Below are 15659 nucleotides of genomic sequence, written 5' to 3' on the forward strand. Positions count from 1 at the left end.
GCAGGTGCGTGCTCCTCTTAGCTACGCATGGTGCAGTGCTTCCTCAACAGAAGCAGAAAAAATGAAGACAGTCAAGGAAATAGAGAGTCTCACTGTCAACTTCACTAAAGGTATTTTAGTAAAATGTCAACCTTACTATAGGATTTTTAGGGTCTAATGCCTTAGGCTAATGGCATTTTTTATTCAAATATGATTATTTTGACAAGATTTATAATTTAGTTATGGCAAACTCATTCCACTGTTATCATTTAATTCTAATCTATTTTCCTCCTTTTCTTCCCTCCTTCCCTTCCCTCCTCCCCACCCCAGTCACCCATTTGTAGAACCTTGCCAATAAGGGCATTAGGAAGGTGGGCAAAGAATGTTGTCTAATGATAAAGTAGGATTAAAATAGTAAAGAAAAGCACTAAAGAGAGCAAAGATAATACATACCACAATTTAACTTAGTAATTTCTATCCTATTTCCACCTTATTATTACTCTGACATTTAATCCAGAAGTCATTGGGAACCTAAGTTATCTAATTATTTTGGTACTCCATTGTTTGTATGCAAACCCAGACATAAAATGAAACCTTAAATTTACAGAAATATGCAGAGAACATATGCATTGCAAAAATGATTATTGTATACAAATTTATAGGCAAGCACACCATTGTACTGTGTTATCTTAACTCAAATTCTTAGTACCTTGAGGTAAAGCGAGAAAAGAACTTTAAAAGACAATGTCTTCTATTATCATAAAAAATATTTATTATAAAAAATTATCACATTTCTCTGTACATAGCATAAAGATAAACACACAATGTATACATTAATAATTTAAGTGGGCCTGAGTATTCAGTATCCTTCTACTAGAAACCCTAAAGCTCTTCCACAGATTTCACAAATACCAATGTAGATTATTTCTATTTTATCAAAGTCCATTTGCACCGTTAATGTAATTGAGATACTAACGTTTCTTTTTTCTAGTGTTTTAAAGATAGTTCACAGTGTTTAGGTTAATTAATTAATCAACTGATTTAAATCTTTGGTAAATACAAGTATTTACATGTAAAAATGTTTAGCTCAAATTTCAGTAAAAAACTGAAATGACAAATAACCTGCTGCAAACTGTTTTGTATAATCAGAAATGCGAGCTGGACTTCCACCATTAAGAAATGTTACTGTCTAGGACTTCTGATGATAAAATCTGAAATCCACAAAAAAATAGTTGAGCTTCTATTACCATTACCAGAAGCACCACAACACTAGGCCACCACAAAATTACACACACATGTCAAATTCAACATATAAACCATACTGATTATCTTACAATGCAGAAAATCCTCCTTTTTTTCTATATGCCAGTTTAAATGTTAATTGACACAGATAAGTTTATCTCATAAAAGCCTACCATCTTGTAAGAGTGAGAGCCATTTAAATAATCCATACTGCTTTCAAAAACACCAGCTCTTCCTCTTGCCAATGACACATGCATGAAAATACAGACTTTTTTTGAAATAATTTGTGGGGAAAATAGAAAAGTGCCTGCCTTCTGCTTCCCTCTCTACCTATATCCTTTCTTTCCTTCCTGCCTTCTTTCATTTTTCCCTTCCTTCTTCTCTAAGAGTATTCAGTGCCACTGCCTGCCAAACTTCAAATTATACCTTAACTCTCGCAAAAATACCATATGCATTTCGGTGTCATTCATTAGCTCTCGGTCACAATGATTCACAAATGAAAGCATGCTCACATGAGAATCTCTTATATCCAGGCTATTTGTTTTAAAAAATCACTCTAAAAGGTACTTAAATTCTAATGTTCTTGAGTCACTTGCGAATTAGAAATTTTTAAATAGACATATTAATGCTGGAGTGTACAGAATATAATTAAATATATCAAAAATATATCTTTTAAGCCTAGAAAATGGATGCCTTTGGATTACCATCATTTCAGGATAGAGAAAAGCCCTTCTTACTGAGTTAGGCTCTGAACATGTGATTTCTTTCACTAACACTAGTTTTTCCAATCTGCTGACTTATTTATAAGCAAAGCAAAGTAAGAGATATTTTTGCTGTTACTTTGGCAATTCTCTCTCCAATCCCCAACATCCTGAGTTCAGTGCACATCTAACAATTCACTCAAGACCAGGCACCTGACAATAAGTGTTCACTTAGTGTGTAAAGTAAACAGGAAAAGCAGCATAATAAAGGAGCTGTGTTTTTATCAGAGGAGCCTTCCTTCTGAGATTTTACATAAGTTGATGCCTTCACTGCAACCTTGAATAAAATGTTTTGAATTTTGAAACATTTGAATAAAATGTTTGAATGCTTTGAATAAAATTCCTCCTCTTTCAGCGTAAACCTTATTTTAGTCACCAGCCTTTCCTTCCAGAGCACATAAATATGTTCAAAATGTACATTTACATACATTTCTAACCACATAGTGTAAACTAAGTTTTAATCCTTTGCATGGCAGGAAAATGCTGGTATTCTGACACCAATATCTTTTGATGTGAACAAGAGGCCTAAAATATTAGTCTATTGAAACTGCTAACTGCCATCTTCATGCTCACTCCCTTTCTCATTCTTGTTATCAAAAACAGATGGAAAACTGAGGCTTATTTCTTTGGGATTTTATATAAACTCATGAGTTATTCTACATAAAAAAATAAGGAGCTGACCATCTGTTAACTCCTGTAGTCTTGCACTAAGTTCTCCTGGGTCACAGAAACAAGCTCCAATCCTCATTGGATCAGTGTTCTGATTAAGGAGTTTTCGTTGCTGTTGTTTGTTGTGGAGGAAACAAGGGTTAACACACAAACATTCAGGAAGCAGCACTGGTGCAGACCCACTTTGATCCCATAAAGTGTCTTGAGTGTCCCTCTTCACATGGCCGCTTCTTTTGCCAGGTTCTTTGGTTCCCTGCTTGGGATACACCAGTCATCAGCCTCAGAGCTCATCTGATAATGTTTGAAGGCTGACATGTTAAAGACTGGAAGTTTTTCTATAGACTCAGAAGACAAAGCCTAAAAGAAAAGGGGGGAAAAACATGAGACCAAAGACATTATGCATGGCATAATTTGCACTTGAAGTTATTATTCAAAATACATTCAGAGGTAAGTATCCAAACACTCAAATACATTCATTTAATTGATACAGTAATAAGAGCACAGTGGTGTCTGCACTCAGTCTATTGCTCTTTCTCAATAGTTTGAAGGCTTTTGCTCACTTAAGAAGTGAATACATTAACTGTTTCAGGTGATCAAAGGCCATTTGGCAAGTAATTCCAGTGCAAAAAATGGGAGCCTGAAAGTTTAATGTTTTAGTTGTTAATATCTGTAAATATATTTTCAGTTGAAATAGTTGGCAAATGATGAACAGAATCAAGACAGTGCTCTTAACAAAGAAATTGAGGCTTTACCAGAAACAGAAAAACATGCACCAAGTTTTATTTATTATTATTTTTAAACGGAGTCTAGCTCTGTTGCCCCAGGCTGGAGTGCAGGGGCACCATCTCGGCTCACTGCAACCTCTGCCTCCTGAGTTCAAGAGATTCTCTTGCCTCAGCTTCCTGAGTAGCTGGGGTTACAGGCGCCCGCCAACATGCCCAGCTAATTTTTGTATTTTTAGTAGAGATGGGTTTCACTGTGTTGGCCAGGCTGGTCTAGAACTACCGAACTCGTGATCCACCCGCCTCAGCCTCTCAAAGTGCTGGGATTACAAGCGTGAGCCACTGTGACCGGCCAACATGCACCAAGTTTTTAAGTTCAAACAGTGAATGTCTGGCACCCCACTGACAGTTTGCGAACAGTCAGCTTTCCTTTCCCAGGATTTCTAACAAGGTCAGCTTAAGGTCCTGAGTATCTTGATACCTGTTATTTTTTCAGGCTGGAACATTATTAGCATATACTTCCCACAAATCTAAGTAAAATAAAAGTACAGCTACTCTCATAGATGCCAAAAGGAGTTGCCTTAAAAACTTTGCATTAGCATGTCCTCATTCTGAAACTTTGGTAATGTATTAACACTTCTCAGGAAGCAATTTTGCTTCACTTGAGGCAGGTAGTATGGCCCAGCTTCCTCTTTGGTAAGTTATCATATTAAATAATGTACACACACCCAGAAACAGAATAGAATGACCTGTGGTCATTTGCATTAACTCAGTTTGGGGAATTCACTCTGGACCATAGCACTGAGGGCTATAAAAGCAGCAATGGTTTTAGAAATAGGATTTTGCTATTGAATTCAAGGGATACCTTTAAGTAGATGACAGCATCTGTTCCATATCCTGATAAAGAGTAGAGATTCAGATCTCCTTGAAAGTACTTGGCATAGAGACGAGAAATTGGCAAGCCGTAACCAAAACCAGCCTAGAGAAGAGAGATGTTATCAGGTAAAGAAGTGTACGCGATCAATGAAATACAAACAAATAGGAAATTACTGTCCTCACTGATACTAATGTCCTAGAACCTAAATAAATATCTTCTACTTCCAATCAGACACCCCTTGTTTCACCATTTTTAGCTTGCTTTATCCTGCATTCTCATATCCTTCATGTCTAATTTTACTAAATTGATCAACTTGTCTAAATAATCCCTTGCAATCCTTGCTCTACATTTAGAACTAGGTGGCTGAGATTAATTTAGCCAAATAATTGTTCTTACCAAAGGAGCATTCCGGGAATTATCCATCACAGGCGTTGGTGCAGTGGAGTATGTATAACTAAAGAGGCGGTCAATAATTCTCAGGGGAACACCACCTCCTCTGTCTGAAATCTAAAACAAACAAACAAGTCATCAGAGCCACACATTAAAAACAATGTCTATTTGTCTAAATAAAAATGGCTTTCCTTCATTTAAAAAGCACCTGGCATCTATGACTGTTATCTATTGCAAAAAGCAGAGAGCTTTGTTACAATTGACCCTATTTAATTCTCTCAAGAGACACCCAAAAGAAAGACAGAGAATGGTTACCTTAATTGTGAGGTCTTCTTTTCCCAAGACAACAATCACCTCAATTGGTGTAAGGGAAGGCCGATTTTCCTGGTGTTCAACTGTTGCCCGCATTGCATTCTAAAGGAAACCAAACCGTAAGGAATTCAATGGCAGAGGAATGAGGGACAATAAATATCTGTTTTTTTAATGTTTAAAATAAAAGTAGCACAGGGAGGGTAATTCAAAGTTCCTATTTTTTTAAGTTAGTAGTAAAACAGCTTTGTAAATAGCCATTTATGAATGTGTCATGTAGGATGTATAATGAAAAATATTCATTTACTGTGTAATATAGCTCCTGGGAGTAATGTCTAATGGAAAAACAATTCTGCTAGCTGTCAAGTTCTTATTTGTAAGCTTAATTTAAATGTGGAAATTGGTTTTTATAGTCCATTTCCTAGCTCTCCCTTTTCTGTCTTTCCATTACATTTTACATCCAAGCACCAAAGACTATTACATAACAAATGAACAGTGAATCACTGAACCAATTTATTGGCTTTTATAAAACTTGCTGTGAAAAGGTTGTTACTATTTAAGAGGACAGTTGATAATTCTAAATTAAATTTCAGTTTGCATTTGATTATCATCTAACTTTCACCAATGATGGCAAAATAACTCTATGAGTTGCATCATTCAACTTAAAAATAGATCAAATCAATGAAAAAGTATCCTTTGTCCTTTAACACAGAGCAAACTAAAAGAAGTTTTCAGTCTATTGGCTGAATATCATACAGATACAGTCTTGGTTTTCTTAACCCATTTTCCTTTCTCACCACCTATCCGCTTTCTGCTTTCTGGTGTTATATAATATTAAGTTCTAGTCATTAGCTGGAGTGAAATAAAGTAGATCAGATGTTTGTAGTACAATCAATACCTCACAGCAGTAATATTAGAATAAGTTAGGAAACGGGAAGTTCCGGAAAGAGTTATGTCAGAATTAGAGCCAGATTTCACTTTTTTTAGCCTGCCTTCTCTCCAATTCAGGGGACTCTTGGGAAGCATCTAAAAGCTTAAGGTGTTTTTCTATTTTTTGGTTTAAGTTCAATTTGATCTTAATTTAATTTGATCTTAGGACGCATGAAAGGATTTGATTCTTAGCACCAGGCTGCCTCAGACCAGTAACATCTGTACCCTTTGAGAGCTTGTTAGAAATGCACATTCTCAGACCTAAAGAATCAAAATCTCTGGGGTGGAGCCCAAGAATCTGTGTTTTAACAAGTCCTGCAGGCGATTCTAATGCACACTACAGTTTGAGAAGACAGCTCAACAGGCCTGCTAAGAAAAGTGTGCATTTGGACCAGCAGCATCACCCCTTAGCTTATTCAAAATTCAGAATCTCAGGCCCAACTCTAGACTTCCTGAATCAAAATTTTCACTTTAACAAAGTCCCCATGTGATTCATATGCACTTTAAAGTAGATGATTGAAGGAAGTACTGACTTTGCTCTGAGCACATTCTGGACTCTGAATGGGGCCATGCCACCTACAGGAATTCTGGACCTGAACCTCTGAGTTTGGAGTTGGACCAGCCTGTGGGGGTGGAGGTAACAAGGCCTTATTCACTGAAACATTCACCCCATGACCTCTCTTAATGAATGAATAAATGACTGGTGCTTTGATGGACACCTGAAAAAATAGTAGGAACCTCTTCTTGGCTCTAAAGCATTGACACATCATGAATTGTATGATGCATTCTCAAATACGTGTTGATGCTACAATGAGCTACATGTACTTCGTCAAACATTGACTGTGTAGTTACTTTCTCCTAGGAGGACTAGAAGCATTCTTGGGAAAAGATATTGAGGCTCCTGTTTTGTGGCAAATAATAAAGGAGATAAAAATATAACTGTTAAACCTTTTTAAAAGGTAAAATTTCAATTATTGTGAAGTATCGTACCTTAAATAGTTCAAAGAGCATATGATGGAGGTGAGAAGGAACATACACGATGTGAATTGGTTGGTCGGGAAATTTTCCTAGAAAAATAAAATTCATGAAGATTTTGTAAACAAATACTTCACTAAAATAAACCACCACATTCATGTGATTGACATTTTAGATTTCAAGAGGGTTGGCATATTCTCTATCTTCTCCCTCCCCAAATCCTGCCCTAGAACCTTCCCGCTTAAACAGTACATACTACTGGCTTATGTACAAAATGTTATTGTAGTTGCTACATAGTATTCTTTGGTTAATTGTTTTTTTGTAGAGATGGGGTCTCACTATGTTGTCCAGGTGAGTCTGAAACTGCTGGCCTCAAGCGATGCTCCAGCTTTAGCCTCCCAAACTGCTGGGATGACAGGCATGAACCACCTTGCTCCATATGATTAATTTTTGTATTTCTCCACAAATGTATGAAGTTGGGTAAGTGTGGAAGAATAGTGCTACAAATTAGATTTTGTGGATTATTTCTATTTTCACCATTTTTGTACTGGACAATTTCAGAGTCAAAATTATATGTATTTTAAGATAGAAGGGAAAAACTGTGCTTATAGCATAATATTGAAATTAATGCTAACTATAATTTTCATATTTTTAGTGCATGGTAAAATAATACACCTGATTTTTCTTGTTTTTTTGTATCACCCAAACATTAAATCTTATATGCTAAATATGCTCAAATTTTACCAAGAGGATAAAGAAAACAGAGAAACAAAAACCTCTTAATGCTTTTTGAAAAGAAAAATAAAAAGTAAAATAAAATTAGAAAACAAAACATAAAAGAAAAATAAAAGTATTATTCTTCAGTATTCCAGGCCTTGGCAAAGTTGAATCAGAAAACACAAGGTCTGGCACAAGCCCCTGTTTATTTTGTCAAACAGTTGGAGCAGTTTATCTACTAGTATTATGCAACAACCCTGTTTATGCTCAGAGATATGTTCCATTCTTTATTTGCTCTTCTACTTTTAGTTTAGTGTTTACTTACATTTGCATGTCCCTAATCTGTTAGGCTACTCTTTGAGCAACTTGATTTAAACTCTCACCATAAACAAACTGTTGCTGTATAAATATTACTTGAGAAAGATGTTTACTTTAAATAGAAAAAAGAAGTAATTCCAATTTAAATATACTGTTTTAAGATGCAACTATTTACCAGAACAGAATGGGAAGGGGTGAAAATAGTGCCTTTCATTCATCATGTAATCACTTCAGTCATTCAGACAGTATGGGAAGACCTTGTCAGAAATGAAGTTTTGCTTGTTTGTTTTTCTGAGACAGGGTCTCACTCTGTCACCTGGACTGGAGTGCAGTGGGACAATCACGGCTCACTGCAGCCTTGACTTCCTGGTCTCAAGTGACCATTCCACCTTAGCTTTCTGAGCAGCTGGGACTACACGTGTGTGCCACCGTGCCTGGCTAATTTTTATTTTTTGTAGAGACAGTGTCTCCCTTTATTGCCTGGGCTGGTCTTGAACTCCTGGGCTCTGGCAGTCTTTGCACCTCGGCCTCTCAAAATGCTGGGATTACAGGTGTATGCCACTGAACCCAGCTGAGTTGAAGCTTTTTGAAGTATGTTCTCCTTCCAGAACAGTAGTCTAAACCAATAGTGCAAATTTTTTTTTTTTTTTGTATTAGGGTGAAGGCATTTAACATGAGATCTACCCTTTTAACAAAATGTTAAGTGTACAATACAATATCGTTAATTATAAGCACTATGTTGAACAGCAGAACTCTAGGATTTATCCATCTTGTGTAACTGAAACTTTACATCTGTTGGATAGCAACTCCCCATTTTCCCCTTCCTCACAGCCCCTGACAACTACCATTCCACTCTGCTTCTGTGAGTGTGACTATTTTAGGCATCTCATATAAGTGGAATAATGCATCTGTCACTGGCTTATTTCTTGCAGTGAAATTTAAAGTATTTTTGTTTCCAGGTCTTATGGGTAACCTCTTTAAGAGGATATTTCCACAGCTATATCCTCCCTACTTCTGGTCTCCTTATCCCTCATATTCTACCGCAAGTAATCTTTCTTTGATCTAAGATATTGGAAAATAGTTGCTACTTTAATCCCATATTATTTGTTCAAAACATTCTTCTTTATGAATCCTCATTAGCAACTGAATAGGCAGAATTGGAGCCTTCCAGTTGAGACAGTTAAAGAGAACCTTGTCTTCAAAAAAAAATGTGTACAAACTCTAGGCAAGAGAAAAAAGGAACACAGAAGTTGCTTTATATTTACAAAAAAAAATCGTATTAGGAGAATACAGAATTTTCCATAGGTTAAAATATATTTTACTTAAAACTTACCATTCACTTGTGTGAGCTTTAATTCTGGAGATGTTAAATAATACTGATCACAGAGCATCCTTGAACACTCAAAGGCATCTGGAATAGAAGTTGTTTTTTATAACAATGAAATGAATTTATGCCAAGTACAGTTCTCAATTAATCTTCAGTGTCTGTATCGCCCTACTATAAAATATGCACTAAAGTACAGGTTTATGTACATAAAAATATATTTTAATATTTTATTGAAGAAAAATTAAGACAGTGTTTGCACTGCAGTTTTAGCAATACAAATATGTGCACTTCAGAGATTAAATACAATATATAAAATATGGCAAGTTAGTCACTTATATTTGGATTTTTAAATAATATTTTAAAGGAATGTTTATACTGTTGACTCTCAAAAGGAAAGGACCTTGAAGATAACATTTATAAAATAAAATGGAACACTCTGTGAACATAAATTCATTCGCAGAGTCACCTCAATTATAGATATGTCAATCATACAGTGTACATTTTCAATAAGCGAAATGCAGAAATATAGAACATACCTTGGACCACTGCTACCACATCACAGTTAGGATCAATGCTTCCAATGTGGGTTGGGTTTCCTGTCTGTGAGTCACTAAATATAAGAACTGTTGAAAAATAAAAACAAAATATTGTTATAAAATTCAGGATAGTGATTAGTACTACCACTGAGAATGTGACCTGCTGATTAGTGAAACATCTAGTCATAGTATGCCTTATATTCTACACCCATGTCAATATACCATGATCATGATGAGCTAACTTACTGTGCTGGTTCATCAGCATCCGAGTAGAAATACGGTTCATGTAAAATCGATCCAAGAAATACTGAAGATTTTGATTGGTGACTGGGTCAACTGTACAGGCATCTTTATACTCTATGATTCCTTGTGCCATTGTAGGGACTACATTATGGTGTCGATTTCGAACTTTGATGAGTGTATCTACAAAGCTAAGCCACAATATTTATGGTTAGTAAAAGTTCAAATACATTTCATTCACTTATACTCCTTAGGTTACTTCACAGAAGGCTAAAGATCTTTTTGCATTACTCATGTGAACAAATCAAATGATAAAACGTTAGTCCTTTATTAGTAATCTCATCACAGATTCTTCCACTAGAGGAGATAATTTCATAAACAGACTCATTTTGTTTCTAGCTTATATGTAAAACTATTAGCCTTATAACCAATGCATTCATCAGATGTATTCATTAAGTCTTCTCTTTATAAACTAACGATTAATATCTAATATCATCATTCTAGAGATGACTCTAGAATGCCATTGTAAAAAACTTTCAAAATTTCTTGTCAGATTTAGAAAAGATTCTTATTTAGGTAGCTAGAAACTATCAGTTACTCTGAAAAAAAATGTTTAATCTCCAATGACACTGAAATGTATTAAAATTATGTAATGGTAAATCCTCCTGCACATCTAATCATTGGAGTAAATTTATAGTAAAAATAGGTCTCCCTAGGGGGAACAAAAATGAGTCCCCTTCACACTTAGCATCATTTCTTCACACTTAGCATCATTTCTTCACACTTAGCATCATTTTCAATGCTGTATTCTTCACTTCCAAAAAACCAACAAGCCAAAACTTGTCATGTGTAAGGGGGTAGTGATTTATTATTCAGAGCTGAGTTCCTTTAATTTAGGTCTAAAAATATCTTAGGAATTTGTCTGGAAAGAACCAAAGTTTTAAACATTTATTCTAATGCATAGAGCTTACTCTGATAATGCTTTCTGGTCATCTGGGCTTTTCTCATGGAATTCCACCAAATCCATCAGGCTCTGTATATACCTGTAAAGAAACAGGCATGCTTTAAGTTTTAAAATTAACAGTCAGATACAAATGGCTGAAAATAGAATAACTTTTTCAAATAATTTTAAAAGAGAAAGTAAGCATTATGTTCAAAATTAAAACTTTCCTCCAGAACATTTGGAAAATAATAAAAATTTAAAATGCTATAATTTTTAATCCTTGACTTTCAAACTTAAAATTTAACGCAAAATGTTTCTTTAACTATTTCAGGTCAGTATTCAGTTTCCTGACTATTTTATTTGGCAAATATTTTCATTTCTTCTAGCAATAATACTTAGAAATAACTTTTTTAAAGCTTTTTATTTTTTTCTACTACATTCATTCATAGAAGAGTATAAGTCTTGACTGCAAAAGTAAATACTACACATTGAATATGTTTTAGATTGTAATTGTCTTATAGGTATATAATACATGTATTTCTTGAATCAATGAACAAAAGGCTGTGCAGTCAGTGGATTAAGATAAGGCTCTCATGCATGTCTGCCACCTGTGCATATCTCGCTTCTGTGATCCAAAAATTTGCTGTTTGGGGTTACCTACCATCTCTAAGCATCAGTATCTTCATTTATAAAATGAGATTATAACAACTGACACTGACTGCTGGCTGTGTGCCAGCTACTGTCCTAAGTGGGTTTTTTTTCTTTTTTTTATGGATTATCTCATTTCATTACACTCAAACATCCCTCTGAGGCATATACTTTACTCTCCTTAATGAGAGATGGGAATAATAATTCAATGGCAATAAAGAGTTTAAGACACTTGCCAAGGATTCCACAACTAGAAGTGACAGAGGCAGGATTTGAACCCAGAGCCCACTCTGCCAATCACTTTGTAAGTGACAAAGATTAGGCCTCCCCTCAATAGTAGTCATTTGAATTGGTTTCTAGGCATAGGATTTCTTTTGCAATATCAAACTCTTATTATTGAAAGTACTCTTCTATAATTGAAAATTAAAATTGCATGCCAATTATTTTTCCAATTTATCCTAGAACTCAAAATTTTATTATAAATTAGTCGACTTTTTCAGGGTAAAAATGTCTGTTTATAGTTTTATAGCTTCCCTAATGATAACTTATCCTAAATTAATTTTAAAATCCCTACATCTTTCAAAAGTAATTACCGTTCAGACAGATCACCTGTTTTCCAATTATGATGTTAACATAGTATAAGAATTCATACCCAGGTAACTGTTTCAAAACTAGAGACTTCAATATGGTTCACCACTTACCAGCTTTTAACTAATTGCACTGAAGAGGTATTTATTAACTGGGTCGGGAGGATATCAATTTCCCTCAGAATGTTGGCGAGCCTCACAGGCAATTCTTGTCGCAAAAATGCAAAAGAAGTTCTTTCACATGCGTTTTCTGAACCTATAATAAACGAAATTAATTTAGTTTTTGGGAAAAAGGTGTGTCTAAATGATATATCTAAATAGCATTAACTATCAAATATTGAACACACATATATTATAAAATTATATTTCACTCTCAGTTGGGTTACTGTTAATCGATAATTCAGGGGCGATTGTCTTCTTAATTGACTATCTCTTGTCTTCCTATTTTCCTTCCTTTCCTTTCGTCTTTCCTTCTTTCTTTTAAAAAGTGACAAATACAGGATAATTATTGTCTTCTCTTTTTGAAGAGGATTCACTTCCAAGAAGTAAGAATATCCCACAGTTCTTAGCATTTTTTAAAGACTGCAGGATTCGGTCACACCACAATGTCAACAACACAACATCCTTTAATGAGTGTGGACATGAAAGATGGGGGATAAGAGGCTGGAGTGGGAGCTGTAATATTTCCAGAACAATGATATCACATTTAAACCCTTGAAACTTTCCTTATAAGATTATTGCAACAAATGTGTAAATATTTTCAGCAATCATGCAAATATATGGAAAGTTATAATGATAGACAAATCTGTAGGGATGCAGAGAGATGTACCCTGTGGAAGGATGCCGGTGGCCAAGGAATAAAATCTATTAATTTGAGGCTATTTAATACCATTTAGAATCTTCTCCAAACAGTACTATGCTGTGAAGGAGGGGAAAAAGTTTCCAGTCCACTGTTAAGCGGTGACCGAAAGCAAAAAGTAATTTGACTGGAAGAACGGGTCAGAAAGAAGAGTGTGCAGATGAAGTCAAACCTTATCCAGTGAAGGCAGGCTTGTAGGTGGCCTTGACCTGGCGGCACCCTGTCAGAAAGTAACCAAATCTAGGAAAAGGAAAGGTGTGCTGTCGTCGAGGCTCCAGGGCTCAGCAGCAATGTGAACCCTAGTTATTTTAGCTTGATCCTAGCCTCCCTCTCCCGAGGCTGAAAGTTAAGGCAGTTCCCCATCCCCAGGACCCAGCTTGGGCCCTGTGTCCCCTCTCACCAAAGTCCAGTAGCTGCTTCATGGACAGCGGGGAGGGGCTGTAGCGCGAGAAATGCTCGACCTCTCGGGGCACCAGGCCGGCGCCGCTGAGTGAGCCAGCGCTGCGCAGCACGAAACGGGCCGCCTTCATCTTGACGCCCACCCGGCCTTGCAGGGACTGTGGCTCGCTTGAGGGGCTAAGGCTGCTCGCAGCAGAGCCTGGTTCCGAGGGGGCGCGGCGCGTCCGGGCGAGGACTGCAGGTGCGCCGGCTGTCTCGTGCGCCCGGGCCTGGGCTAGGGTTTGAGGGTGCCGCGGAGTGAAGAGGCTGGGCAGCGAGTCGGAGATGCAGTGGGTTGAAACTTAAGTTCGCGTCTTCCCACCAGCCGCCGCCGCCCGAGGTTTTATTTGTTTCCCCGCACTCTCCCCCCGAGTCCCAAACAGGAGGAGTCCCTGGAACTTGGAGACGCGCCCTGAACTCCAGGCCGCGCCAATCAGATCACAGAAAGAGGTAGGGGCCCCGCCCCCCTGGCCGCGGTCCCCGCAGAAATGGCCTGACCCGGTGACCACGGAGTGCCCTGGCACCGGTGCCCGCGGCTGTGAGGGGAATAGGGTGGGAAGAACAGGGAAGAGGAAGCAGAAGCAGGTATCTGGGGCAACGTGGGCTTAAGATTAGCCTCTTGGGACAGGGCTCCAAGTCGCGTGGGCTGGGGTCCCGCCCAGGCTCGTCCTTGTTTACAACTCGGAGGCTGTCTCAACGTCAAGCACTCCTGGCCACAAACTGTGTCGAAGACTTTGGGCTCCGAGTGCTCATTGGTCCTTTCTCAGAGCAGGGCTTTTACAGTAGCCAACAAGCTGCGTTCAAAAGTATGGGCTTCTCTGCCACTGGACAGAGAGAAAGGAATAAACAACCTAAAGACGTGCGCCCCCACCCCCACCGCCCCCTTTTCTTCAGAAGAGACCGGCACAGGGGAGGAATTGTACGTTCCTTTTGCTGAGACTTGAGGGGCTGCCCAAATACATTTACTTTTTCCTGTGGTAATAAAAGGCCACATCAATTCGTTCTTCTCCGGCAACACATTCTTTCCGTTAGGTTTAGTTCTATTAATTAAAAACAAAATTAAAAAGGGATCAATTTGTCAGTTTGCCTTACCTTTTGCTGTGATCAGATAATTTGTTCACTCTGACCTGTACGAAATGTCCTTACTCCAAATCTTTATCTGAGACATTCCATTCTACCCTCAAATGTCTGGCACAAGCTGTCTGCTGCAAAAAGTCTTCCTTGATTACTTCTCCCCACTTCTTCCAAATAAGGCCTTGGTCTTTCATAGTATTATTTCATAGCTATTTATGTTTTTATATTATCCCTCTCTGACTACCTCCTTTCCTGAAAGAGATCAGGGTAGGGACCCTGTCTGATACATCTTTGTGATTTCTACTTTTTCACTACTCAGTATTTATTAAATTAATGACAGTGGTTGAGACGCATTATCCTGTCATAAAAGTCTCATACTAACCTCCGTTTCCTCTCCTGACACTCTTAAAAGGCCTAGGGAATGAAACCACCGTGTTTGGGAAAGTTGGGAGTAAGAGATTTGGTTACAAATGTAATAGAATGGGAACTAATGGGGTGTTAAAAATGATAATTTGTTATAAAAGACCCCTTTTGACCTCATCCCTCTGCGTTTATTTTATTTTACTTTAAGTAATTAATTTATTGAGATAGAGTCACACTTTGTCTCCCAGGTTGGAGTGCAGTGGCGCCATCTCGGCTCACTGCAACCTCGGCCTCCCGGGTTCAAGCAATTCTGCTGCCTCAGTCTCCTGAGTAACTGGGATTACAGGCACACGTCACCACACCCAGCTAATTTTTGTATTTTTAGTGGAGATGGGGTTTCGCCATGTTGGCCAGGCTGGTCTCCAACTCCTGACCTCAAGTGATCCACCCACCTTGGTCTCCCAAAGTGCTGGGATTGCAGGAGTGAGCCATCGCGCCCAGCCTGCCCCTGCATTTACAAGCAGAATGGGCCACTGTGAAAGTCATGAGTGATCCTAGGCTCTGCTGTCATCCTTTGCCCTTTTCATCTAGGAGACTGCATTAAATCACAGGACAGATTTCCCATTCTATCTCTAGCACGAACTTTCTTCCAAGATCCAGATTCTTCTATTCAATTGCCTATTTGGTTTCTCCATTTGGATGTCTAATAGGCATCAATTTTGCTTCTCTAAAATCAACCACCATTACAAGGGATC

General features: G+C 37.6%; 1 protein-coding gene across 1 annotated transcript; it reads right to left on the reverse strand.

Moving 5' to 3' along the window:
* Positions 1 to 726: 726 nt before the first annotated feature.
* PDK4 (pyruvate dehydrogenase kinase 4) lies at positions 727 to 14163 on the reverse strand. Its single transcript, XM_003896298.2, has 11 exons — positions 13430 to 14163; positions 12285 to 12426; positions 10964 to 11035; positions 9999 to 10183; positions 9753 to 9839; positions 9223 to 9300; positions 6870 to 6946; positions 4956 to 5054; positions 4647 to 4757; positions 4239 to 4352; positions 727 to 3008 (listed from the first exon to the last, which is right to left on the reverse strand). The coding sequence occupies exons 1-11, from the start codon at positions 13557 to 13559 to the stop codon at positions 2868 to 2870; spliced, it is 1236 nt and encodes a 411-aa protein (XP_003896347.1). The 5' UTR covers positions 13560 to 14163; the 3' UTR covers positions 727 to 2867.
* Between the last annotated feature and the right edge of the window lie 1496 nt (positions 14164 to 15659).

This window comes from Papio anubis, chromosome 4 (genome assembly GCF_008728515.1).
Source record: "Papio anubis isolate 15944 chromosome 4, Panubis1.0, whole genome shotgun sequence".
NCBI classification, from domain to species: Eukaryota; Metazoa; Chordata; class Mammalia; order Primates; family Cercopithecidae; genus Papio; species Papio anubis.

What these genes read in the sequence shown, in the direction of transcription:
- PDK4 (XM_003896298.2), bottom strand. Translation starts at nt 13,559, where the DNA reads ATGAAGGCGGCCCGTTTCGTGCTGCGCAGCGCTGGCTCACTCAGCGGC. An exon ending in GAAGCAGCTACTGGACTTTG is followed by an intron (nt 12,427 to 13,429) that starts GTGAGAGGGGAC and finishes CGTTTATTATAG; the next exon opens with GTTCAGAAAACGCATGTGAA. An exon ending in GTGCAATTAGTTAAAAGCTG is followed by an intron (nt 11,036 to 12,284) that starts GTAAGTGGTGAA and finishes GTTTCTTTACAG; the next exon opens with GTATATACAGAGCCTGATGG.